Source organism: Pipistrellus hanaki, assembly GCF_964339955.1.
Source record: "Pipistrellus hanaki genome assembly, chromosome: 2".
NCBI lineage: Eukaryota > Metazoa > Chordata > Mammalia > Chiroptera > Vespertilionidae > Pipistrellus > Pipistrellus hanaki.
Window position 1 is genome coordinate 180622187 of NC_140504.1, and position 27188 is coordinate 180649374.

Here is a 27188-nt window from a genome sequence, read left to right on the forward strand (position 1 = left end):
GCGGACATCTCGCTGCTGGCCTAGCCAGGCTGCTTTGGGAATTGAATTGCCAGATTCCACTGGAGTATTTAAAAACCTAAATATTTATTTGCATCATATTTACAAAAGTGGGAAGGAGACCAGGGGAAACCCTGAGAACACCCCACACCTGGCTGACCAGCCCCTTGGCGCTGCAGAGGAGGCGGACACAGCTGGAAGGAACAGGATTTATGTTGCATACTTGAACTACAGCGAGTGTAAGACTGGTCCTATTTACAGGGCAGAAACACTACGGGTGGAGGGGGGGTGGGCAGCAGAGCGAGCACCAGAGTCCTGGCCAGACGGTGCCCTGCTTGCCACCTTCCCCCCCTCTCCCAGAGGCATCTCTGTGGCCCCGCTGGGGTTCTCCGGGGGGAACAGGGCCGCTCACATGATGCTCGCCGGGGTGAAGACGGGGCCCACGCACAAGGTGTCTGTGATCTCCCAGCCGCAGGACAGAGGCTTGCACATGCCCTCGGCGTCCTCATCCTGTTCTGCAAGCAGCGGCTGCTCTCGCATTGCTTTCCTGTGGGGGAGAGAGGGGCACTGGAGGCCACCAGCATGAGGCCTGCTGGCTGGGGGCTCCTGATGGCCCTGCACCAGAAGAACTGGTCCCCATTGGGTATAGGGGTCTCACTGAGCCCCAGAGCCCAGCCTAGGGCAGGAGAAGGCCTGCTGACCATCTCCCCTACCCTTGTAGTCCAACGCCCCCAAGAAGGAAAGGAACCCACATTTGTTGAACACACTGTGGCAGACATTGTGCCAGGCCAGTGATCGGCAAACCTTGGCTCGCGAGCCACATGCAGATCTTTGGCCCCTTGAGTGTTCTAAGCCACTGCTTCAAAATAGACTCACCCAGGCCAAAAACCAACTTCTGTGCATGGGCCACGAAGTTTCAATCACACTACACATACGCGCCCACATGTGGTATCTTGTGGAAGAGCACACTCAAGGGGCCAAAAAACCGCATGTGGCTCGAGAGCATGGTTTGCTGACCACTGTGCCAGGCAGTTTACTTATGTTATCTAATTGTAAGAGCAGCATTGTCACCCCCATTTTACTGAGACACAGAGAAGTGACCTGCCTGAGGTTACATCTCCAGAAGGTGGTAGAACTAGGATTCCACCCAGCTCTCTCACTCCCACATTCTTCATACTCCAGGCTTGGCACTTTAAAAAATGATCTCCTGCCCCATTCAAAAAAATCCCACAAACTGTTTCTCCTCTTACATACCCCATGTTGATATGGGCCTCCACCCTCTGAACAGCCACTAGTTGGGATCCTGCTGATTCCAGCTCCTGAGCCTCCTCACAGCACACAGCTCTCTCCATTACACCGCCACCACCATCTCTAGCCGGGAACGCGGTCTCCCAGGTCTTCTCTGGCCTCCTCCAGACATTGCTGGCCCAGGGCCATCTTCCCAAAGAGTGAATCCCTGCTCTTGAGCTGCCAGCAGCTTCCATCCGCTCTCCGGCCCCAGGAGATCTGTCCCAGCTGGCCTCTCCAACTGTGCCCATCCTCACCCCCTGAGTGCCATCCACAGCATCCCATCCCAGGCCTGTGCACGTACTTGTGCTTCCACCTGCATCATCAACCCTTACTAACTCGTCCTCGGCCATCAGGTCTCAGCTTCAGTGACTGAATCTCAGGAAAGACTTTGCTGAATTGCACAGCACAATGTACTTCTCCTCGATAAAGATAAGGATTCAATATCTGCTTCAGCTACAGCCGCCCTTCAGTCACAGCTCTCCTTCAGCCGAGCCCTCCTTCAGCTTCATCAGGGCAGGGAGTTAGTGCCTGTGCCCCAGCAGCACACTAGCAAGTAGTAAGCACTTACTCAGTGGAGAGAGTCGATACTCCTGCCATCCATAGCTATCTCACCAACTCCAAAAGAGCTGACCAGCTATGTGACCTCAAGCAACTGACCTGTCTGTGATAACACTGATCACAGAGCTGTGTGTGGTTGAAAGGAAATAATCATAAAGCCTGACAGAAGGGTTCAACTAACAACTTTCCTCCCATCTTGCTCACTGGATCCCGACACTGGCTTGGTGAGGAAGGAGGGCCAGTTTTAGGCTCACTTTTTAGATGGGAAGATGGAAGATAAGTGAGTGCCAATATTTCCACTGGATTGATCAGGTCTATCCACACATGCTCTTGGCCTCCCTTCATCCACACAGTAGCTAGAGTGGCCTTTCTAAAGTCCACACCAGACCGTGTTACGCCCCTGCTTCAAGCCAGTACGTGCTACCCCCATGCTGCTCAAAACCCTTCTCAGATGCAGCCCTGCTCCCTCCCCAGCCACGACCAACCTTGTGTAGAATCCTCCCTCCCCGTTTCCTCTTCTCGGAGCCCTCTCCTGCCATCCTGCCTCTTGCTGCCCAAATCTCACTCATCTCCTGGCTTTACTTCACCTTTCCTTCCTCGGGGAGGTGGATCTGGGCCCCAGGGAGGAATCTAAGCTTCTACAGCCTGCCCTCTCCACCCAGCTCAGAATTTATCAGGAGTCCTGTCTGCTTCTCTGCGTCTCCTCCTCAAGGGAAGCTCAGTCTCATTCATGGCCACAGCCAGGTGCCAAGCACAGGCCTCTCTTGGAATCAACAGCCAAGGGCTACTTGTCAAATTGGATTTCACCGAAGCAGGGTCCCAAACCTAAGATTTCCCTCATTGCTTCTGCCTAGCCCACTCTTTCTCCCCCTCCCCACTCCATCTCCCAGCAGGGCCCCCTTACCAGGCCACCCTGGACATGGCATAGGTGATGCGGCAGGTCTGGATCCCTCTGAAGAGGGAACCCATGCCCACAGTGTAGGCGCCCATGTTCTCAAAGACCAGCCAGTCCCCTACGTGTAGTTGCGGCAGCCACAGGCCCTCGGCTACACAGTCACAGCCATCAGCCGCCGGGCCCCACAGGCTGCTGCTGTACAAGGGCTGCTCTGTGGAAGGTTTCTGCAGGGAAGAGGGATGATCACATTCAGCTTTACTCGGCATACTGTCCACAGCCTTATCACTCCTCCCTCAAAAGCCTCCGTGGCTCCCGTAGCCAATAGGACAAAGACAGATGAGCCTCCTAGCCTGGCACTTAGGCCCTCCCACTTTTCTGCATTCATTGCCTCTTAAGACTCTGAAGCCACAATGCCTGGGGTTAAATCCAAGCTCCAACACTTGCTAGTTGTGTGACCTTGGGCAATATTCTTAACCTGTCCTGGCTGAGTGGCTCAGTTGGATAGAGCATCGTTTTACACCAAATGGTTGTGGGTTTGATTTCTGGTCAGGGCACATGCCTAGGTTGCATGTTCAATGCCTGGCCCCAATTGGGACACATGGTGGGGAGGAGGAGGGACTGATTGATGTTTCTCTCTCACATTGATATTTCTCTCTTTCTCTCTCTCTCCCTCCCTCTCCTTCTCTCTAAAAATCAATTTAAAAAAATGTACTTGGATGAGAATTTTTTAAAAAAAATTATAAATATTTAATTCATACAAAAGAATATTTGTATCATCTGTAAGATATAGAAAAATTTCCATTATCTTTGAGACTCCTTTGTGGCCCACACCAATGACATGCCTCCTGAGGTAGCCACTATCCTGAATTTTGTTTTCATTATTCTCTTGTTTTTAAATATACTTTTTTAATTAATTTCAGTTAGTAAGGAAGAGGGAAAGAGAGAGAGAAACATCAATGATGAAAGAGAATCATTGATTGGCCACCTCCTGCACGCTCCCCACTGGGGATTGAGCCTAAAACCTGGGTGTGTGCCCTTGATCAGAATTGAAACTGGGACCCTTTAATCCGCAGGTTGACACTCTATCCACTGAGCCAAACTGGCTAGGGAATTCTCTTGTTTTACTTAATTTTCCAAAAACATACTTAACCTTAAACAAGATAGTATTTAGTTCCCACACTTTTGAAATATATGTAAATGGAATTATAGAGTGTAATCTCTACAACTTGTTTTTTTGTTGTTGAAACTTACACACTCAAGATTCTAACTAATGCAATTTGCAGTATGTTGCATAGAAAATTCATTACATGGCCCTGGCTGGTTTGGCTCAATGGGTAGAGTATTGGTCTGCGGACTGGAGGGTCCTGGGTAAGAATCCGGTCAGGTGCACATGCCTGAGTTGCGGGCTCAGTCTAACGTGCAGGAGGCAGCCAATCAATGATTCCCTCTCATCATTGATGTTTCTGTCTCTTTCTCTCTCAAATCAATAAAAATATATTTTTTAAAAGAAAATTCATTATATGGAATACACTGTAATTTATTTATGTATTGCCCTGCCAACAAACATACGGTGGTTTCCAATGTTTTATATTATAAAAATTGCTCCTGTGAACATTCTTATATATCTCCTCAAACACATATGCCAAGAGTCTCTTTACAATATATACCTAGGAACTTGCTGGAAGGTAGGTATATGCATGTTTATCTGAATAATGCCTACAAACTCCCACCTAGCTAGCTGCTCCATGTCCTCACCAAGGCTCGATACTGCCATGCTTTAAACTTCTTTCTTTCTTTCTTTTTTTAATATATTTTATTGATTTTTTACAGAGAGGAAGAGAGAGGGATAGAGAGTTAGAAACATCGATGAGAGAGAATCATCGATCAGCTACCTCTTGCACACCCCCTACTGGGGATGTGCCCGCAACCAAGGTACATGCCCTTCACCAGAATTGAACCCGGGACCTTTCAGTCCACAGGCCAACGCTCTATCCACTGAGCCAAACCAGTTTCGGCTAAACTTCTTTCTAATGTAGTCAGTATAAAATGGTACCTTATTTTCACTTCAATTTGCATTTCCTTAATTGCCAACGAAGTTGAGCACCTTTTCATTTTGCATTTGGTTTTCTTCTTCTTAACTGCCTGTTAGTCTTTTGCCCATATTTCTATTGCTTTCTATCAATAGTTCACATTGTTTTTTCCTTAAGGTTCTTATTTATTTGTATTTCTTATTTAAGAATCCTTCATATATTCTGTACACTAAGCCCTTATCAGTTATATACATGTTTCAATATTTCCCCCCAGTTTGTGATTGCCTCTTTGCTTTTGCTAATAGATGAACAGAAGCTTTTCATTTTAATGTAGACAGTCTTTTCCTTTTTTATTTTTAAGATATCCTTCACTGTGCCTACATTGTTTTCTGGAGTTTATATTCATGTATGGTGTGAGATAGGGATCCAATTTCATTTTTTGCATATGGACAATCAGATGTTCTAGCGTCACATATTACACAGTACCCAATGACCTTCCTTGTGAGCCTTGTCAACACTTTCCACATGTGCCGTTCTTTCCTGTGCTCTTAACTGTGTTTTGCTGGTCTATTTTTTAAAGTTGGTGTCCAAACTAAACTATTTTAATTACTCCCAATGATAGAAATTATACACTAGTGGCCCGGTGCGCGAAATTCGTGCACAGAAGGGTGGTTCCCTCAGCCCAGCCTGCACACTCTCCCAATTGGGAACCCCTTGGAGGATGTCCCACTGCCGGTAGTCGGACATCCCTTTCGCAATCTGGGACTGCTGGCTCCTAACCACTCACCTGCCTGCCTTCCTGATCACCCCTAACTGCCTCTGCCTGCCTGCCTGATTGCCCCTAACACCTCTGCCTGCTTTCCTGATCACTCCTAACTGCCCTCCTCTGCCAGTCTGATCTCACCCCCAACTGCCCTCCTCTGCTGGCTAATTTGGTTCTGATTGGTTGGTTTCTATGCCAGTCAGCATCAAAAGCTCCGCCTCCTAGGCAACCATTGGCTCCTCACAGTTGACCCAGATTTGGTTCTGATTGGTTAGTTTCTATGCCAGTCAGCATCTCTGGGCCTATCAATGGGGCCTGATTAGAAAGGTGGGCTGATCAGCAGTCCCCATGGAGGCCTGGAGAGAAATGGAGGCACAGCTGCTGGCCAGACTGGGAGAGAGAGAGGCAAGTCCTGATCAAAAACTGCCACAAAGGCAACAGATCAGTCCCTGCTTCTCTCTTTAGGCCTCTCTCTGGCCCTGATTTGCAGCCCCGACAGCAGTCAGTTTTGGGGTATCACGCCTGCAGCAGATGCAGGACTGACTTCCGGTTGGTGGAGCCTCCATCATTGCCGGACGTTACTGCCCAGGGTTTTTATATATTAGGATTTCTATTATTTTAGTGGTTACTCTAGACATTCACATTTTAACATGCATGCCTAACTTCAAGTCAAAAATTAATATCTTTACCTTTCACTCAAATAATTCAAAATCTTAGAATACCAACTTACTCACTTTATCTCCCAACTTACATTCTATTGTTATCCAGCATTTTATTCTATCTTATTTGTGACAGAGGCTGCTAATTGCCTATTGTAGTAATCTCAACCTTTAATTTTTGCTGGGCTCATGATCACCTAGAATAAAGACCAACTTCCCTTCCAGATAGTGATGGCCACAGGATAAAATCCTCAGTACTGTGTGGCTACTTTCAGGAAATTTCCTTAAAAGACAACTGGCGCATGGACTTCACCTTCTTTTCTAAATGTCTGGAGCTTCCATTTGTACCAACCAAGATGAGAGCAATGCCTAGAAGTAGGTACAACTGGAAGCCATATGGCTCCACATGACTATGAAACCATGGTACCAGCTCTGAATTGTCTGCAACTGATATTTAGATTGGAGTGAAAGGAGCCTTTATATCTTGTTCAAATCATGTAATTTGGGATCTGCTACTCATAGCCTAACCTAACCATAAGTGAGCCTGTTTTTAACCCCACAAATTAGATGCTAATGATGGTGGTGGTGTGGCGAAAATTTAGACACTCCCACTCTCTTACACACTGCTGGTGGGATTGTCAATTAGTACAACCACTTTGGGGAACAGTCTCGCACTGTCTCATGAAACCGAACATCTGTATGCCCTGTGCTCAGTGGTTCCACCCTCTTCTGCTCATGCATCACAGAGACCAAGAATATTCATAGCGACAGTAAGCACAGTCACTAACACCTGGACACAATCCAGATGCCTGGAGAGGAGAGTGGATGCAAAAGTTGCACATATTCACTGACAGAGTGTTACACAGTGGTCAAGTGAAGAACTTTAGAGACATACGGCAGTATTGAGGAAACTGGATGTTAAGTGTTTTTAAAAAGTCCAACACCCTTTTTGTAAAGTAAAAAACAAAATATAAATATTTTATGAGTGGTCAACAGGTATGTGAAAAGATGCTCAGTGCCAGTAATCAAAAGAGAAATGCAAATGAAACCATATTGAGATATCACCTCACTCACAGCTGTTAGGATGGCTATTATCAAAAAGACAACATGTGTCGGCAAGGTTGAGGAGAATTGGACCCTGGTGAGAATGCAAACTGGTGCAGTCACTGTGGAAACCAGTATGGAGATTTCACAAAAAATGAAAAAGAGAACTGTCCTGGCCAGTTAGGCTCAGTGGATAGAGCATGGACCTGCAGACCAAAGGTTCAATTCTGGCCAAGGGCACATACCTTGGCTGCAGGCTCCTCTCTGGCCCAGGCCCTTGTCAAGGCCCGTGCAAGAGGCAACCAATCAATGTGTTTCACACTGATGTTTCTCTCTGTCTTTCCCTCTCTCTTCCACTTTTCCTAAAAAAAAAAAAAAATCAATAGAAAAATATCCTTGGGTGAGGATAAATAAATATAGAACTACCAGATGATCCAGAAGTCCCACTTCTGGGTGTTTATCCAAAATAATTGATTCTTTCTGGGGACAATAGGATGTAGGATCCCACAAGAATGCAGGCAGTGCTAGTGCATCACAGTATAAAACTAAATTCCTGGGCACATCAGGGCAGCTTATTGAGACAGGCAGACATAACACATTTAACAACACAACTATAGGATGAGGACCAACTAAGTCAAAGGAGGCCCCCTCTACCTGCCCCACAGGAGCTGACATGTGACCAGACCTTGAAAAACTAAACAAAATGGAGAGAAAAAGAAACACACACACACATTGAAAGCTCATGGTGGTGTAGGTGCTGGTTAGGCTTTCTATTTTCCTCCCAGAAGCAGGACCACACAAACAGAGGCCTGGAAATGTGAACATACCAGGGTGTGACTGCCTTTCTTTCCCTTTGAAGATGCCCAGGAAGCTGTGGGAGGCCGGGGCTGGTTCACAGGCCAGGAGAATGTTTTGCAAATTCCTGTTCTCATGTTAACATGGGAACACTCATTAGAGAGGAGCTGTTTCTTTTTACTTCTAGGAATTTACCCAGAGCAATGATCAGAGATGGGTGTCAAGATATACTCACAGCGCTCAAAAACAGGAAACCAAAGGCCAACCACTAAAGTCAGATGGGTTAAAATATTCTGCAGTCATCAAAAAGCATGCTGTTAATAGCATGGAAAGAGCTACCCACCCACCCTCATATTAAATGGGGGAAAGCAGGTTACAAATCAATATGACCCCAACCTCATGGGGCAAAATATAATACATTTTTTAAAGACTGAAAAGAAATCTTTGGGGAGGGTTTATGGGTGATAACCTTCTTCATCCTTGTCTATTTTCTACGATGACTATGCTTCACTTTTAAAAATTAGATAACACACACAGAAATGTTATTTAAACACATCCACACAACTGAAAACAGGCCCCAGTGGCTCACCTTCTGCAGGACGGGGGTAGGGCAGGTGTTGTCAAACAGGACAGAGTTGAAGATTCCATAGATGCCCTCATCCAGTTGGTACACGATGGTCTTGGGGGCAGAACCAGTCTCCTCTGCAGGGAATGGAGAGGCCAGGGGCAGGGCAAGCAGTAAGATGGGGGGGTGGGGGAGTAGGGAGCTGGCACACTGGTGGGCTCCACAAAGATGATGGCTATGGTAATGAAAGGGCTGCCACTGCCTCCTGCTGTGTGTGACATGAGGTTCACTGTCTTGTTGGAAACATTCACCTTGTGGCTTAGCAGCCCTGCCTGAGATGCATGCCTTGTCTGCAACAGACCTTGATGCCCCAGCAAAGGCAGAAGAGCAGGCCAGACAAACTCAAGACCCCAAGAGATTAAGCCACTAGCTCAGAGGCACACAACTGGGGCAACACATGAACTGGAATGAGAAGCCAGGTCTCCTGGTGGGACTAGATAGGACAATTTCCCCCCAAAATCTATAAAGGAGGCCAGGAGAATCTCTCTCTCTCTCTCCCCCCCCCCTCTCTCTCTCTCTCTCTCACACACACACACACACACACACACACACACACACGCACACACACACACCATCACACCATTCTACTTGAAGCCCACCACCTCTCCATATGGATTCTCTTGTGGGGCTGCTGAGAGGACTGATCTATCAGGAAGTGCAGGGAACAGTACTGATGTTAGCGATGTGGGCAGAGACGTCTTGAGTTAGCCCAACCTGGACTTGAATACCAGCACTCCCCCTAGCAGCTGTGGGACCTTGGGCTAGTGACTCATCCTCTCCTTGCCTCCATCTGTCCTCTGTAAAGTGGGCTTGGACAAATATAAGTTGTCATTCATGATTTCATTAAGTTAGAGATGCAGTTGGGTGAGTAAGAGCCTGTACTCAGGAGAGGAGACAAACATGGGATCAAATGCAGGTTTTCCTTCTTACTGGCTTTAAGCAATTCACTTATATTTTCTTCGAGTCTCAATTTCCTCATCTGTACAACACAGTTAGCAAAATATCTATTTTACCTAAGGTTGTTTTGATCTTAATCTTCATAAAATATGAGCATGCATAGGATAAAAGATGCTACATGAGTGTGTTGGGAGTGAGGTGACTTGATTGTAAGTTTCCCTATTGCAAGGACCCAGTCTCTAGATTCCCCCACTCCCTAAAATCAGACCCTGCTCAGCTAGCCAGTCCTTAGCTCCAGGGAAGAATGAGGCTCCGCTGGCCGCCTGGCACCTACCTTCCCTGCCAGGCTGGTCCAGAAGAACCTCCTTCTTGGCGACGATGCTGACTGCCAAGGTGAAGGCTGAGGTCACGTAGTAGCGTCCCAGCTTGGCAAGGATGTCCACGCCACAGCCCTCCGGGAAGTACAGGTCCAAGGCTGAGTTGATTACAGAAGCAATCTGGCGGTAGGAGAATGGGGGTGGACAGCTACATGTTTGAAAGTGGGGATTATGCTGAAAACTTGCTACAGCTCCAAGTCTATTTTTTTAAAATATATTTTTATTGATTTCAGAGAGGGAGGGAGGGAGGAGAGAGATATAGAAACATCAATGATGAGAGAGAATCATTGATCAGCTGCCTTCTGCACGCCCCCTACTGGGGAATTGAGTCCACAGCCTGGGTATGTGCCCTTGACCAGAATTGAACCCAGGACCTTTCAGTCTGCAGGCTGAAGGTTATCCACGGAGCCAAACTGGCAAGGGCCCAATTCTATTTCTTGAAAGCTTCTTTGATTTCAGAAAGAGGGACTTGGCAGCTGCTAAGGCCCCAGCTGGTAACCATGAACAGCTGGCCAAGAAGGTAGGCGGGAGACCGAGCTGGGTAAGGCCCCTCACGCTTGTGTGAATCAGCCTTCTCAATGCCCCCACAGTGGGAAGAGGCACTCTTAAAGTAACACGTGGTACTCAGATTCCAGAAGCACTGGTGTGGATTTTCTTTTATAAATAACCAATTTGTTAAATGACACACACAAAAAAAAAGGTAAAAATCACCCCTAATTTCAGCATGGATGGATCTAGAGGGTATTATGCTAAGTGAAATAAGTCTGTCAGAGAAAGACAACTACCATATGGTTTCACTTATATATGGAATCTAAAGAACAAAATAAGGGAACAAACAACATTGAACAGACTCATAGACACAGAGAACAGACTGCTGGTTGCCAGAGGGGAAGGGGTTGGGGGACTGGGTAAAGTGAAGGGATTAAGCAGTACAGATTGGTAGTTACAAAATAGTCACAGGGATGTCAAGTACAGCATAGGGAATATAGTCAATAATATTGTAATAACCATGTATGGCGCCAGGTGTAAATATTGGGGGGAACACTTTAGAAAGTATATGATTATCTAACCACTATGCTGTACACCTGAAACTAACACACAATAATATTGAATTTAAAGTTCTTTTAAAAAAACAACATTTCTAATTCTGTTATCCAGATTAGCCTAATCATTAAATTTTTGGAGTAGCTCTAATTCTTTTTTTTTTTTTATACAAACACTATTTTTAAAGACAGGGTTATATGCATATTAGAAGCCCAGAGCACGAAATTCATGCATGGGGGGGTTTGTCCCTCAGCCCAGCCTGCACCCTCTCTAATCTGGGACCCCAGTGGGATTGGGCCTAAACGGGCAGTCGAACATTTTTCTCACAATCCAGGATTGTTGGTTCCCAAACACTCACCTGTCTGCCTGCCTGATTGCCCCTAATCACTTCTGCCTGCCAGCCTGATCACTCCCTAACCACTCCTGTGCCAGCCTGATGGATGCCTAATTGCTCCCCTGCTGGCCTGATTGCCCCTAATTGCCCTCCCCTGCCAGCCTGGTTGCCCCCAACTGCCCTCCCTTGCCAACCTGGTCACCCCTAACTGCCCTCCCCTACAGGCCTGATCACCCACAACTGCCCTTCCCTGCTGGCCATCTTGTGGCAGCCATCTTATGTCCACATGGGGTGGCCATCTTGTGTGTTGGAGTGATGGTCAATTTGCATATTATCTCTTTGTTATATAGGATGTTTTTTATAACCTGTTTTACTTAATAGACTGTGAATGTAAATGTAAACATTATAAGAATGTTTCATAATTTAACCTTTCCTGAGTGTTAGGTGGATCAGGGAGGTCCCGTGGAATTCTGTGACATACGATGCTTCAATGTTTATCTGTGAGGCTAATTCTTTGTGTTTGTAGCACATTATTTTCCTAGGGTCAGTCCTATAATAGATGTGGATATTCCCCAGTGAAGCTCTTACTGCTGAGGAGAAGCGACCCCTAGTGGTTGGAGTGGGGATTGAGCAACACATTTTTCTGGATTTCATCTCACAGATGGGAAGGTAGACAGGTTTGCTTTCCTTTTCCTGCCCTCTCGTTTGATTTCTCATCAGCCCAGACACACAAAAAGCTTTATGACTTATGAAAATATGGCCTGGTTGAGCTTCGAACATGTGCATGGTCTGAGTCTACCGTGGACTCAGGAAGTGACATAACTTGTATAAGCCGCATTTGCTCACAGGTAGCACAAGGTTAATCATAAGATCCAGGTAAAGCACCAAGCACAGGACTTAACACATAGGATCGGCTCACAGTGGACTCCCTATCAGCATTATAACTCCCCGTCACCCCGCCGCACAGAGCCCAATGTGACCCTTCCGCCCCAGGATTACCTCTTCGAATCTCACTTTGGCTCCCTCCACTCCAGGGAAGCCACCACCAAGGTCCAGGATGTGCATCCTGTGGCCCAGCTCGGCGCCCATTTCAAACACAATCCGGGCGTCTGCGATGAACTGAGCATAGGCCTCAGGGTCGGGACAGCAGCTGCCAACATGGAAGCTGGGGGAGGAGGAAAGGCCTCGGCTTACACGCAGGGCCCCAGGCGCCAGGACCTCGGCCCCAGCCAGGAAAGGCACACCGGACATGGTGCCCATTTGACAGGTGTGCTGTCTGAGGGCCTAAGAGGTTAAACGGGTTGCTGAGGGCCATGGGGCAAGTGAGGGGTGGGTGGGAAGCTTGGCACCTGGTGCCCCTGCCACCCCTCCATTCTGCCCCTAGGACTGAGCCTTCTGGGACAAGTCCGCCAGGTCTGATGCACCCCTCGGTCAGCGGTGTGGCCTGCCAGGCTTTAGCATCCCCACAAGGCTATAATGCACGGGGCCTGGGATGTTCTAAGTGCAGAATAAATGAAAGCTGTGGTGTTAAGTCATTGAAAAGATGTGGCCTACAGGCTGGTAAAACTCATAAAAAGCCAGCTTCCTCCTGGGGAGTGTGAGGTTGGGGCAGCAGGACATGCCAAACCTTCTTTACAAAGAGAGGAAACTCCCAAGAGGCAGAATCCCATGCCCGGGGACAGGCCCTCCTTGGAGGACCTCGGGGAGGCCTCCGAGAGAATGAATTCCTGGGAAAGAGGCAGCGGGCCTGGTGTGGGGGCTTCCAGGCGCTCACCTCACTCCTACCACCTCGACGTGGCTCTTCTTGGCGTTCTGAAGCAGGTGTCTGCAGGAATTCAGCAAAGCTCCAAACTTGAGGCTGAGGCAGCTCTGGGAGCGGGAGTCATCGGTGGCAATGCACAGCAGCATCCTGAGGGGAGACAGCGCCTCTGCCGCGTGGGCCCGCCTCCCCCACCCCAGCCACTTCTTCTCTGAGTCAAGGGGTGTGAACCCCTGTGGCTCAGAGCCCTCCAACCCCACAGGCCCCAGACCCCTTCCTCTCCCTACACAGTCAGCGGGCCTCCGAGTCCTGTCCATTCCATCCCCTAGGCCCTTCCCCGCAGCCCCTGCCCTGGTCGTGACCTCTCCAGTTCTCCCCCGTAGTTCCAACTTCCTCCAAATCAGCCACCTCGCCAGCCGGGCCTTTCCAGCTTCTCTTGTAGGAGGAAAACCATTCTATTTCTCAGACACAGGCTTACGAAGAACCCCGATGTTGTGTGTAACAGACAAAATGGAAGCTGCTGTGGGGGAACCAGAGTGGCCCACCACCTGGCCTCCCCTTCACCCCCAAACCCCTCCATGGGAGCCTGAGCCTCAGCAAACCGTCCAGTGCTGACCCCTGGCAGAGCCCATGTGCACCAGGTCCCTGCCCCGTGGCCAGCATCATTCACCGTCTCCCTCACCCCTCGCACATGGTGTGTTCACACTAAATTTCTGCTTGTCCCTCAAAGACCCCATGCTACTTCCCACCTCCATGCATTTGCTTACACAGTTCGATTCACTACTCAAGGCCCAGCTGAAATGCCACCTCCTTCATGAACCTTTCCCAATCACCCCATCTCAGCCTTCACTTTGACCTCCATCACACTATGGCTGTAATCAGTTATTGCTGCCTTTGTCCGAGGTCCCGTCCAAGGACGCCTGCCCCCATGCCCTGTGACCGTGGCTGGGGCCAGGGCAGGGTCCTCAGCTCCAGCTCCACTCCTCCCGCCCCTCCGCCTCCCGCACGCGTGGCTCTCAGCTTACTTGGCACTTGGGTGGTTCTTCTCCACCTTCGCCAGCTCCATCTCGTTGTCAAAGCTCAGCAGCTGGATCCCATACTTGGCAGCATACTTGATCTGTGCAATTTGCTTACAGGGATTGGCGAAGATGATCTTACCGGCAGGGACGCCAATGCGCTGGACCAACTCCATCTCTGCCTGTGGGGCCCCAAAGGTGGTGGTGAGGAGGCATCAGGGCCTGCGGAGCCCACAGAAGCCAAGGAAACAGGTGAGGGGCAGAATCAGAGCTACGCATGCAGAGATCCCTAAGAAGTGGGCCTCGCTGTTCAACAGCAGGTATTAACCACCAGGACTCCCGCTGGCTCTCCTCTGTGACAGGCCGAGCTGTGCAGGTGATGCCTGCACAGACCGAAGGGGGCCCATTCACAGAGAACACGTGGCAGATTTGTATGTTTATTACAGCCTCCAGGCAAAACGCATCTCCTTCTAACAAAGGCAGTGCATTATTCTAACAACTGAGTGCCTTCAGGAAGGAGCGCATTTCCTAATTCACACAAAGGCGCCATGTGAACTCCCAGTGGCCCTGCCAAGAGACTCTGACACGTTTTCCTGGCAGGTTTAAATGCTCAGAGAATGTTAGTTGGTGTATGAGAAAGTTCACAGCATCCGGAGTCGTCGGCACCGGCCTGCTGTGTGGATAGCCCCTCTCCCCCTCTTCCTTGCCTTTACAGAACACTGCACCACCCGGTGGTTGCGTTAATGACACAATGATGAGGACAATGACAGCAACCATCATCACCGAGCGCCTACCACACGCAGGCACCCAGTGAGATGCAGACTTTTTCTACAAAGGGCCAGAGAGCAAATGGTTCAGGCTCCGGCCATTCCGTTTCTGTCACAATTACCCCACTGCCACTGCAGCCGCAGACAATGCATAAGTGAATGAGCGAGGCTGGGATCCAATACAACTTCACAACTCAGCACTGGGCTGCACTGGGCCCACCGCCCACTGCGTGCCGGCCCTCACTGCAGGATCTCTGTTTTATTGACTCCTACGGTAACCCCATCAGATGGGTATCAGCTCCATTCAACAGAGAAGGAAGTGATGCTCAAAGAGGCCATGTAGCAAGTCAGTGGCAGAACCAACTTTCAAACTGAGGTCCGACTATCTCCATGGTGAAGGGAAGAAAGCTGAGAGGAAGTCAGTTTGGAAACATGGGAGGAGACAGAGGCCGTTTTTAACCACCCTGGGTTTGTCATAAGACTCTAATTTTATTTATTTTTTATTTTTTTAAATATATTTTATTGATTTTACACAGAGAGGAATTGAGAGGGATAGAGAGTTAGAAACGTCGATGAGAGAGATACATCGACCAGCTGCCTCCTGCACACCCCCCACTGGGGATGTGCCCACAACCAAGGTACGTGCCCTTGACCGGAATCGAACCCGGGACCTTTCAGTCTGAAGGCCGAAGCTCTATCCACTGAGCCAAACCGATTTCGGCAAGACTCTAATTTTAATTTAGCGCCTTTTCAGCACAAGGTGTTTATGTGCATCGTCTCGAGTGGTGCCCATAACTGTCCTATGGAATGCTCACTGGTCACATTTTACAGACGCCAGAGAGGTCCACCCGCCTATGGTGACACAGCCAGGACACACAGGTCCGAGTCCAGAGCTGGACAGCTCGCTCCCAAAGAGCCTGGGTCTGAGTGGCTCCGAAGCTGCTTTATTCCCCACTTCACCCCATGAGGTGAGAGGGAGAAGCTTTGATTATAAATATCTAAATAGCAAGCATCATTGTCATCATAGAGATATGCAAATCAAAACCACAATAAGACACCACCTCACACCTGTCAGAATGGCTATCATCAAAAAGAAACAAGAAGCAAGGTGCACAGGAAAAGGAGCCCTCACGCACTGCTGTGAATTGGTGCCATCACTATGGAAAACAATATGGAGGTTTCTCAAAAATTAAAAAGAGAGCCGGGACCGGTTTGGTTCAATGGATAGAGCGTCGGCTTGGGGACTGAAGGGTCTCGGGTTCAATTCCGGTCAAGGGCATGTACCTTGGTTGCGGGCATATCCCCAGTAGGGGGTGTGCAAGAGGCAGCTGATCAATGACTCTCTCTCATCGATGTTTCTAACTCTGTATCTCTCTCCCTTCCTCTCTGTATAAAATCAATAAAAATATTTTTTTTTTTTAAAAAGAAGTGAGTTTAAAAAAAAAAAAGAGAGAGAGAGAGAGAGAGAGAGAGAGAGAGAGAGAGGGAACCACCATACGATCCAGCAATCCCACTTCTTGGTATTTATCTGAAGAAATAAAAAACAGTAATTCAAAAAGATATATGCAGCCCTATCCAGCTTGGCTCAATGGATAGAGCATAGGCCTGTGGACTAAAGGGTCCCGGGTTCGATTCCAGTCAAGGGCACATGCCTGGGTTGTGGGCTCGATCTCCAGTAGGGGGCATGCAGGGAGCAGCCAATCAATGATTTTCTCTCATCATTGATGTTTCAATCTCTCTCTCCCTCTCCCTTCTCTCTGAAATCAATAAAAAAATATATTTTAAAAAAGATATTTTTGCTGTAGCACTATTTGCAATAGCTAAGATGTAATATTCCATAGCTATACAATGGCATATTATTACCCAGCCATAAAAAAGAATGAAATCTTGCCATTTGCAGCACAATTGATGGACTTAGAACATATTATGCTAAGTAAAATAAATCTGACAGAGAAAGGCAAACACTGTATATGATTTCACTTCTGTGTGGAATCTAAAAAACAAAATTTAAAAAAAAGATAACCAAAAAAGGACTCATAGAAAATAAACTTATGGTTACCAGGGGGAAAAGGAAATGGGGGGAGGGCAAAAAAATAAAAATTAAAAAGGGTGAAGTGGAAAAATAGGTACATATTTCCAGTTAAAAAATACATAAGCCACCCTGGCCAGGTGGCTCAGTTTGTTGAAGCATCATCCCATACACCAAAGGTTTCAGGTTTTTTATTTTTTATTTTTAAAAAAATATATTTTATTGATTTTTTACAGAGAGGAAGGGAGAAGGATAGATAGCTAAAAACATTGATGGGAGAGAAGCATCGATCAGCTGCCTCCTGCACACTCCCCACTGGGGATGTGCCCGCAACCAATGTACATGCCCCTGACTGGAATCGAACCTGGGACCTTTCAGTCCACAGACCGACGCTCTGCCACTGAGCCAAACAGGTTTTGGCAGGTTTCAGGTTTGATTCTTGGTCAGGGCACATACCTAGGTTGCGGGTTCCATCCCCTATTGGGGTGCATACAGAAGGCAACCAATCGATGTCTCTCTCTCTCTCTCTTTTTCTCTCCTTCTCTCCCTTTCTCTCTCTAAAATCAATAAACATATCCTCAGGTGAGGATTAAAAAAATACGTATGGTATGGGAATGTACTGTACAGCACACAGAATACAATAATATTGTAATAACTATGGAAGGTGACAGATGGTTACTAGATTTATCATGGTTAACACTCCGTAAGGTATATAAATGTCTAATCCCTGTGTCATACACCTGAAACTAATATAATATTGTCAACTATAATTTTACAATAACTTTTTAAAAAGGTAAACATAGCCATATGCAGGCCACTGCATCAAATATTTTATTTATGTTCTTATTTAATCTTTATAATAATCTTATGAGATAGGAAACAGAGGCTTAGAGAGATTAAGTCACTTATCCAAAGTAACACAGTTCATAAGCAGCACGGCTGGAATTCTAACCCAGAACTGTCACACCAGCTCTTGCCCAGAGTACCATGGGGAATTCAGCCTCCCACCTGAGCTGACAAGTGTCCCTGGGGCTCTGTGAGCACAGGTCCGGGCTAGCTGCTATGAAAAGAAGCAGTAAGGAAGGCAGACGGGCCTCTGGCCCTGGGGTCCCTTCAGGCTGGAGGGGGGGACAGGTAGGGATGAATGGACACTGAATAGTGGAACTGCAAACGGATAAGAGCCATGAAGAAAAAGTACAGGATGCTAGAGAGAATGTGAGTGGGAAGACCAGGTGTTGGGGAGGACGGCCTTTCCGAGCGTCAGAAATGAAAGCTGAGACCCACAGGAGGCCTCTCAGGCCAAGACCGGAGGAAGGAAAGGCGGCTTCGGGCAGAGGAGGTGCCTGTGCAGGAGGCTCCGAGGCCACAGGTGCTCAGCCTGAGACAGGAGCACGGGCAGTGGCCGGGGCAGGGTGCACACCGAGGGGAAGATGAGGTTGGAGGGAGGTGGGCAGAGCCAATGAGGAAACCAAGAAGGCTGATGTGGATTCATGTGGATTCGTGAGTGATGGGAAACAGGTTGAAGGGTTTCAGGAAGGGAAATGATGTTCTCAGATTTGCATTTTAACGGCAAGCTCTAAATCTGTTCCCCTGAAGGGCCCGAGGGGGCTGTGGGCAGACAGGTCCCAACCACCCTGGCAGAAGGAGCAGAGTCGGCCCCAGAAAGGCAGGGGGGGCTGTGTTCTGGAAGCAGGGCTGGCAGACTGGGGGGTGGGTTCCACGTGGGGACGCAGGGTGAGGGTGTCTGAGGGGGACTCCTTGCCCGGCAGACCAGGGGACCCCTCTCGAAGGAAGATTATGAGTGTCTTTGAACACACTGGATTCCAGGCCTCCTGTGTCATTATCAAGCCAGCAGCTGAGTAGATAGGTCTGGAGAGGAGATCAAAGCGAGGGAGGTGGTGGCGTATTAATGGCATTGAAAGCATGGGAGGAGATGAAATTCCCTAAGCAGAGGCAGAGTTTATAAGAGAAGGGAGCCTGAGATGGAACCCAGAGGAACTCTCCCATTGAGAGAGCGGCCCGGCCTGTGTCGCTCAATGGTTGAGCATTTGGTCTATGAAATAAGAGGTCACAGTTCGATTCCTGGTCAGAACCCATGCCCAGGTTTCGAGTTTGATCCCCAGTCGGGGGCATGCAGGAAGCAGCCTATCAATGATTCTCTCTCATCATTGTTCTTTCTCTCTCCCTTCCTCTCTGAAATCAATAAACATATTTTTAAGAAAAGAAAGAGCAATACAAGATGAGGAAAAGCTGGCGCCCAGAATCTGTAGAGAGGTGAAGACAATACAGAGATCATAATGCCATTCCTGTCCAAGCAAAGCCTGCCCCACAACTTCTGTCTGTGGAAGGCCGTGTCCCTGAGGGAGGCACCCCGGGAGGGCGGGGCGGGGGCAGAGCAGCATTCGCTTTCATCTGATCGTCTTCCCAAGTCTTTAAAAGCAGGAGCACCTGCTATTATTGAATATGTTTTAAAGGACTTGTCATTAAATGGGGAGTGGCTACTCAACGGCATCAGATTTCAGTTTGCGAGATGAGTAAGATCTAGAGGCCTGCCAACAGCATTGTGCCTAGTTAACACACTGGACCTAAAAGAGGGTCAAGAGTATGATAGGTCGCAGGTTAAGTGTCCTTACCAAAAACAAACATACAAAAAGTCCCTGCACTGAATGTTGTTGAGGGGCCAAATAACTCGAGGACCCAGGAGTGTCCCCAACAAGGTCTAAATGCATCAACATGGACTCAAAACTTGCTGAGTTGAAAGCTATTGCTGAACAGTACATGCATGACCATCTTTTATATTTCATTGCAAAATCACAAGGTATGGTGTACATTTTTTATAGATCACATTTAAATATTACCTACCAAACTCAAACTCATGAAGGCAATTAACTCTGGAGACATAATGCTGATGTCCTGTGTGTGTATGTGCGTGCGTGCGTGCGTGCGTGTGTGTGTGTGTGTGTGTGTGTGTGTGTGAATACATATATTATTTGAATAATTGAACGTGAAGATTTAAAATAAAGTTCTCACTGCATCCTGGGGACGTTGGTAAGAGGTGTTTCCTTGGAGTAGTGAGAGTGGATGTCAGAAGCAATGGCATAAGGAGTGGGTGCTAAGGAAAGTGACAAGTGCAGACACACATGAGAGTAGACAACTCGTTTTGGCCTTGAAGAAGGAGCAAGGGATGAGGGTGGGGAACCATGTGTCCAGGAAAGACTTGTTAAGATGGAAGCATGCTGAGGGAGACAGCCAGAGAGGGCAAGGGATGGGGTCAGGAGAGAGGACATAAGGTCTTTGGGAAGGTGGGCTGATAGAGCTCCGTGCAAGGCAAGGCCTGTGCCCTTGACCCTGGAGCCCTTTGATGTGGGTTTGTGCTCCCAGCCCCAGCTCACCACCAAACCTTCAGTATGTTGTGTGGCCACCAGCTGTGGCTGACCAGAAGAGGGCAGCCTTGGACTTCCATAGCAAGCTGGGAGTCCCATAGTCACCTCTCAGTAAATGCACCCAGAGGTCTGTGTGATCCCCCACCAGGAGGGGTCCTGGCCTCTTCCCGGGCTCCAGTTATCGTCTGTCACTAGCCTCGGCCCAGCTCAACCATCCTCTCCCTAGGATCTTGGAAAATACAGCGGCTATAGAATCAGAGACCCCCTTGCTATACACAAGCAGCCACTGACCAGTGAGTCACTCTACCTCTGTGCATATACACTAAATGCCTCCTCACAGGACCGCAGTCACAATCAGGACAATGATAACTGCCTCCCAGGATTGTGGCGAGAATAAAATGAGATCATGTACAGAAAACGCTTGGCAATGCTCCTGGCACAACGGGAGCACTCAGCAAATGGGGGAAGCTTTTAAAGTCCCCACTGACTTCAAGGTCTTTCTCAGCCCTCACTCCCCTTGGAGGCCAGCCCCTTGGGGCCAGAGGGCCAAGGGTCCCCCAGCACTTGGTGTCCAGAAGCAGAGGACTATAGTCAATGGGATTCGGTCCTGTTCTTCACCCCTGGACCCAGGGGGCAGAAAAGATCCCGTTCCTCCTTGCCCGAGCAGAGGCCCGGGGTGTTCAGTGGAAATCCTGGCTCTGCTGCTAGCAAGCTATTAGAGCTGGTCCCAGTGTCCTCAAGTGTAAAATGGCAGTCCCTCTCCCTACGCCCCTCCAGGGCTTTACGGAACACATGCACCACGCCGGGTGCGTAGAGCAGGAGCTAATGCAAGGGGGCTTTGCAGTGACAAGAGGGAGAAACTCATCTATCAATAACACCATGAACATCCGTCTCTGAGAGAGATTAACCTGCTTGTTCTGACAGTCCTCCCTGGATCACACCTGTCTCCCCCTGGAGCCCACCAGTCCTGCCATCTTACCCAAGGCTAGCTCTTCTCCTTTCTCCCCCAAACCCTTTCTAAAACTCTCCTCACAACACCCCGTCATGTTGCTGCCTTTCAGGGGCTTAACGTGGGTCATAAAAAGGGGTTCCCCTCAACCATTTCTGACTATTACACAAAGCAACAGGCGTGACAATAGCACAAGCCAGAGCACCTCAGGGCCTTTGCACTTGCTTCTGCATGTAATTCCCTTCTTCTAGGTACCCACCTGGCTTGATAGTTTGCTTCCTTCAGGGCTGTATTCAAATTTCAGCAAAGCTTTCCCTGGCCAAACTATCTAAACGTGCTATAATCTCGTCCAATATTTCCTAATTCCCTTTCCCATTTTAATTTTCTCCATAGGGTTTACCTTCTAAACTACTATCAATTCTCATTGGTTAACGTATTTAACTTATTTTAGAAAGCAAGCTCCACAAAGAAAGGGCCTTTTGTTGTTGTTTCATTTGTTTTGTTCGCTTGCTAAATCCCCACCTAGAATACTACTTGGCACCACAGGAGGTGCTCAATAAATGTCTGCTGAGTAAATAAATGCATCCAAAGCTGTACTCTGAGGCAATGTTATAGCTTAAAATTTCTCAAGAAATTAAGAACAGAATGAAAATAGGTAAGTGAAGCCTTCAAGTCAAGGGCAGCAGAGTCTGTCTTACTCAACGCTCCGAAGTCAACCCTACCTAGCACAGTGACTAGCACATTGTAGGAGTTCAGAGAATACAGAATAACAGCAAATAAGCAAAATAAATCCAAACTGAGCAAAAGAGAATTAAGACAACAGCATTCATAAAACGAGAAAGGCAACAGGATTGGCAACAATAACAAACTCTAAAAGGATTAAGGAAATGTAGTGCCATATTATTCAGATTATAAAAGAAAAAAGAAAAGAAACCCAACAATGAGAGGATGTTTTTTGTTTTGTTTTAATTAAAAGAATACCATGTATAGTTCTATGCCAACAAGTTTGAAAGACTCCGTTTAAAAAAGGCAACCCGTCTCCCCCAGGGACGCATGAGACTCTAATTTGGAACTTCAATGCTGGCAAATCCCACGCTTGTTTCTCCCTCCCTTATCCCTTCCCGCCTCTTCCAAGGGAGTGGCCCTCCCCAGAGGGCCCTTCCCAGAGGTCACTCCTGCCCCCCCAGGGCCCACCCAGGGCGGCCCAGCCGTGCGTGTGCCCGGTAGGCAGTGAGGGTCAGTGTGCTGGTGGGGGCAGGCGCTCACCTTGTTGGCACAGCTGAAGCCCAGCCCCAGCTCAGCCAGGACCTTCAGCACACCCAGGCTGCTGTTGCACTTGACAGCGTAAAAGGGCCGGACTCTAGGCAGGCACTTCAGAAAGCAGAAGTGCTTCCTCACTACCGCACCCAGGTCGGCCACGAAGAAGGCAGTGACCTCACCCTGCACAACAAGATGGGGGAATGTGAGACTCCAGCCAGCTCCGGCCTTGTGCTTGCCATCCCTGACCATCCCAAGTACCTGCCCCCAAATTTGGCTGCAGCCACAAAGCTCCCTGCTCTACGTTTTCTAGGGGCTCCCCAAGTCTACATGTAGGACAGAAGGCAAACTCCCCGGCCTGGCGTTCAAAGATCTGTAACCCAGCCTTTCCCCCTCCCCTCCCTGCAACACACACTCCGGCTACAGACTCAATTATTTATTTTCCCACCTCTGAGCCCCGGTTCCCACCATGCCCTCCACGTGGAATACCCCACCCCTACTAGTGCCTCCAAAATTCCTAATCTTCCTTCAAACTTCACCTGGGACACTACCTCCCCCAATCCAAAGCAGGCAGCTCTGCTTTTAAGCTCCTGCTGCACTTTGCACTTGCTTCCGAAATATCACAGCTATGTGTGCACCTGTCTTCCCCAGAAAGAGAAATTCCTTGAAGGCCAAAGCTATGGCCCACAGCCCATCGCTTCTCACACAGCGGTGCTTGTGGTTGTCCCGCTGCCACTGCAGCCCATGCCCGTGGACAGCTGCTTACCACAGAGCTGCCGAAGGCTATGGGGGAGACCGCATTGCCGAAACCTTCGCTGAGACTGTTTCCCTTTACGCAATACTTTTTTTTTTAACACCCATTTTTTTAAGCTGGTGCCGGGCATTATGCCGAGGGACAGAGATGACCAGACAGGCCTCTAGCCCCGAAGGGATTGGGTCCGGGAGAGAATACATCCCTATGTAATGACAAGGGCATCAGTACGTGCTAGGATGGAAGTTTCTATGCAATGCTGTGGGGGCCACGGAGAGAGAATATAGACCATCTGCCTGGGCAATCAGGAGAAGGTGACGCTGGTGAGGAAGGAGGTCTGAGTGGAAATAGGTAAGAGACAGAGAGGGCGGGGGACGAGTGTCCTGGGCAAAGGGGTGATAACAGGGCACATGGCATCCTTGGGGCACAGGGCAGAGGAGTGCAGCTCTGAGGGAGCATGATATATACCGAGGGAGAAGCCGGACACGGGGCTGTGAAGGCAGAGGGGTTCTGACTTGATCCTATAGGCACCTGGGAAGAGCCAAAGAGTTCTGATTTTGAGCAGGGCTGTGATAAAGTGTGTGTGGGGGGGGGGGGGGGGGAATATGAGGCAGGAAAGAAGCTGGGGCCTTGAGATAGATGAAATGTGAGCTACAAAGAGTTTAGGAGGAGCACACTGGAGGGTATTTTAAGGAGGCTGAACTCATAGAGCTTGGTGATGCCTAGATTGGGGGGTGGGGGAGGGCATGGGGAGAAGGGCCTCCAAGGTTTCTGACCTAGATCTAGAGGCTGGGTAGGTGATGGTGCTGACTTCAAGGCAGGAACAGGAAGGGCAGGTTTGGGGGCAAGGGCCAGGAACTGGGGATAAAAGGGGTCTGGCTCTCGCAATGAGCAAGGTGTGAATAGCAAGGGGAAGAAAAAGTCCTTTCAGGGGAGGCGGCTGGGCCTGCACCAGGAGCCGGCTCCACACCCACCCACAGCCCCTCACCGTGGAGGCCTGAGAGGTCCCCATAGTGAGCTCCTCCAGCAGGTCTCGGGTGCTGAAGCCCTCCTCCACCATCACAAAGTCCGTTTCACTCAGGTAGCCTGCCATGCCGAGGAGAAGGAAGAGGAGGAGGAGGAAGAAGAGGAGAAGGAGGAGCCGATGGGCTGGATGGAGCCGCCGCCGCTGCCTCTGCCTCCGCTGCTGCTGCCGCCTTAGAAAGTATGCAACACACTGCGGGGAGAAGGAGGGTGCTGCTGGCCTGGGGGCGATGGGGCTGGGGGCGGGGGGCTGGCCTCCGCTGCCCCCCTCCCTTCCCCAGACCTGTCACACCCCGCCACGCCCCGAGCACAAGCTCGGGGAGCCTGCTCCACTGGGAAGGGTAGAGACGATAGCAAATCCTGGGCTGGGACGAGGCACTATAGGCCTAGATGCCGGTGCCTCTCCGAGCCTCAGTTTCCTCATCCATAACATGGATGCGTTGTTTTGGAGATTCTTTCCAGCTCTGGAATTGGGGTTTTAGTTTAAAAAGAAAAGAGAATAAGGGAGCAGGAGAGCCGAGTGTCCGGGATGCCGTCTCCAGCCCGGCCCTGACCACGCCCACCTAAGAGGCTGCGGACCGAGGGCTGCGCCAGCCCCAGACCGGAGCTGGAGTTCGAGTCCGCACTCCGCTGGGTGACCTTGGGGACGCCCCATCCCCTCTCAGAGCCTCGGCTTCTACATTTTTAAAGGGGGGCAGCTGGACTTGGGGAGCTAGGATTCGAAGCGTGCATGGGGGCACCTTGCGGGCTCCAGGGGCGCGTACCGAGGGCTGAGGGTCCTTCCCGGGGAGCCCTCCCCAGTGCAGGGCCGAGGTCCCGCCCCGACCCCCATTCACACACACACACACACACACACACTCATACACACACACACACACACGCTCATACACACACACACATACACACACATACACACGCGCGCGCGCACACACACACACTCTTACCACGCCCCGTCCTCCTTCACAGGGGCCAGAGCCAGGCGCACTGCTAGGGGGGGTCGCCGGTGACCTCGAAACTTGTGCAACACCCCGAGGAGGAGTGGCAGTTGCGGAGCCGAGGCCCCTGCTGAAAGGAGGCAAGAGGGGCCAGGGGCACATCAGCACCGGAGGCTAGAGCCGAGGGTGCCCGCTCCCCGAGGCTCCCGGAGCCGCGCCCCGCACTCGCCTTAAAACGCATTTACACGGCTTCGGCCCATAGATCTCCCCAGCGAGTGAATCGGGTCCTCCGCGCCTCCGCGCCTCCGCTCGCTCGCTCCCCCCGGATCCGGCCCCGCGGCCTGCGCCCCGCCCGCCCAGCAGCCACCGACCCCACGCTCCGCCTTCCTCCCCCGCGGCCTGCTTATATAAGCCCCGCCCCGGCCCCGCCCCCGCCGCCCAGGCCCCGCCTCCGAGCGCCGCCCCGCGGTCGCCCTGACAACCGCGTGCCGTCATCCCATTGGTCAATTCTGACATAGAGCATTCAGCTCCGCCGGAGGGCTCCGCAGAGCCGAGCCTCGGTCCTCCCGGCGGCGGGTCCCTGGTCCGCGGCCACCCCGCCCCTGGAAATCGGAACGGCAGCGTCGCCACCACAGAATTCCCCACGTCCACGCGGGGGGACTCTTAGTTCCCGGATCCTGGGTCTTAAAGAATAGGCAGGAAGTCAGGAGAGTTCCTCTTTGCTCCTGAGAAGACTTTTCGGTGACAACCTCCTCCTCGGCCCTGTCTGGCTCCTCCCTCGCAGTCCAGGTCAAAAGTCATCTTGTATTACTTTTCTAATAAAAACCGTTTTTATCTAATGACCTCTTCCAGCATCTTCTCTGACACCTCCAACTCGAACCCAGCCAACGTATCTTCAGAGAGCCTTCTTGTGATGGTCTCAGCTCAGGGCGATCTCTCCCTCCATTTCATCCTCTGGATCGGGCACACGCCTATCAACTCGCATGTGAAATGTGTCTCCAGAGATAAGTGTTCTCTGACTTTCCCACTCAAAGCATTTCTTCTCTTCTGTGCCTGCAAAACGCCTGCTCAGTCACCTGAGTCCAGTAGGCCGCTCCCCGGGGGAGCCTCCTCGGACTTCCCCCGCGTGGAGGAACAATGGGACTCATAACACACATCAGCGGGGACTCCTCCGTCCTTTGGCTCTGGTTCCCACAGGGTGAGATTCCTCACGTCGTTTTACACTTCTTGTTTGGTTACACTTCTTACGGAGTTTGTGAGATCTCAAGGGCAGGAACTCAGGGCCTGGCTCCTCAGAGTGCCCGAGGCCTGGCATCAATAAAAGTGCTGAAGAGGGTTCAATATCTGTTACTCAAAAGCTAATTGAAAAGTCCATCTGGGACAGTAATGATATGAGAACAACTAAGACATTCTTGAAAAAGCAGACAGAGGCCTCCCTGTACCGGATAAAAACATATTTTTAAAGCGGTGGTCTTTGAAATAGCATAGCGGTGGTGCAGGAAGAGACAGCAGGAGCACAGAACAGAGTCTAGAGAGTCTAGAATGGTCTTGTGCATACTGGAGAATGCAGTACACAGTGAAGACAGCATTTCACATTGGTGTGGCCAAAGAGCGTTGGGTCTGACATATGTACCCTATCAGGCTGCAGGCTTCTTGAAAGGCAGAGGCACTTCTAGTCCTGCCTCAGTACCTGCCAAGGGCGCCCTGAAAAACCTCATCAGAACACACACAGATGGCCAAAACCGGTTTAGCTCAGTGGATTGAGCGATGGCCTGTGGACTGAAAGGTCCCAGGTTCGATTCCAGTCAAGGGCATGTACCTTGATTGTGGGCACATCCCCAGTAGGGGTTATGCAAGAGGCAGCTGATCGATGTTTCTCTCTCATTGATGTTTCTAGCTTTCTATCCCTCTCTCTTCCTCTCTGTAAAAACTCAATAATATATATATATATATATATATATATATATATATATATAATTTTTTTTTTAAAGAAGAAGAACATGCTCAGATG

The 27188-nt window shown here is 49.6% G+C and overlaps 1 protein-coding gene across 3 annotated transcripts; it reads right to left on the bottom strand.

Annotated features, from left to right (window-relative positions):
* Positions 1 to 65: 65 nt before the first annotated feature.
* On the bottom strand, positions 66 to 25553 carry AZIN2 (antizyme inhibitor 2). Of its 3 annotated transcripts, XM_084872270.1 has the most exons (11): positions 25407 to 25553; positions 25187 to 25307; positions 24208 to 24435; positions 22478 to 22651; positions 14093 to 14265; positions 13083 to 13217; positions 12308 to 12473; positions 9888 to 10050; positions 8621 to 8733; positions 2750 to 2964; positions 66 to 544 (listed from the first exon to the last, which is right to left on the bottom strand). In XM_084872270.1, the coding sequence occupies exons 3-11, from the start codon at positions 24310 to 24312 to the stop codon at positions 406 to 408; spliced, it is 1383 nt and encodes a 460-aa protein (XP_084728396.1). In that variant the 5' UTR covers positions 24313 to 24435; positions 25187 to 25307; positions 25407 to 25553; the 3' UTR covers positions 66 to 405. The 3 variants fall into 3 exon arrangements, with proteins under 3 accessions (XP_084728396.1, XP_084728397.1, XP_084728395.1); XM_084872271.1 differs by lacking the exon at positions 2750 to 2964 and having other exon boundaries at positions 25407 to 25552; XM_084872269.1 differs by lacking the exon at positions 22478 to 22651 and having other exon boundaries at positions 25407 to 25523.
* Positions 25554 to 27188: the final 1635 nt, after the last annotated feature.

Bases quoted from the DNA above. Each gene is read 5' to 3' on its own strand.
- AZIN2 (XM_084872270.1), bottom strand. From the start codon at position 24,312: ATGGCAGGCTACCTGAGTGAAACGGACTTTGTGATGGTGGAGGAGGGC. The intron at 10,051-12,307 runs GTAATCCTGGGG...TCCTACCGCCAG, and splicing joins CCAAAGTGAGATTCGAAGAG to ATTGCTTCTGTAATCAACTC. The intron at 2,965-8,620 runs GTGAGCCACTGG...TCTTCCCTGCAG, and splicing joins CTACCCCCGTCCTGCAGAAG to AAACCTTCCACAGAGCAGCC.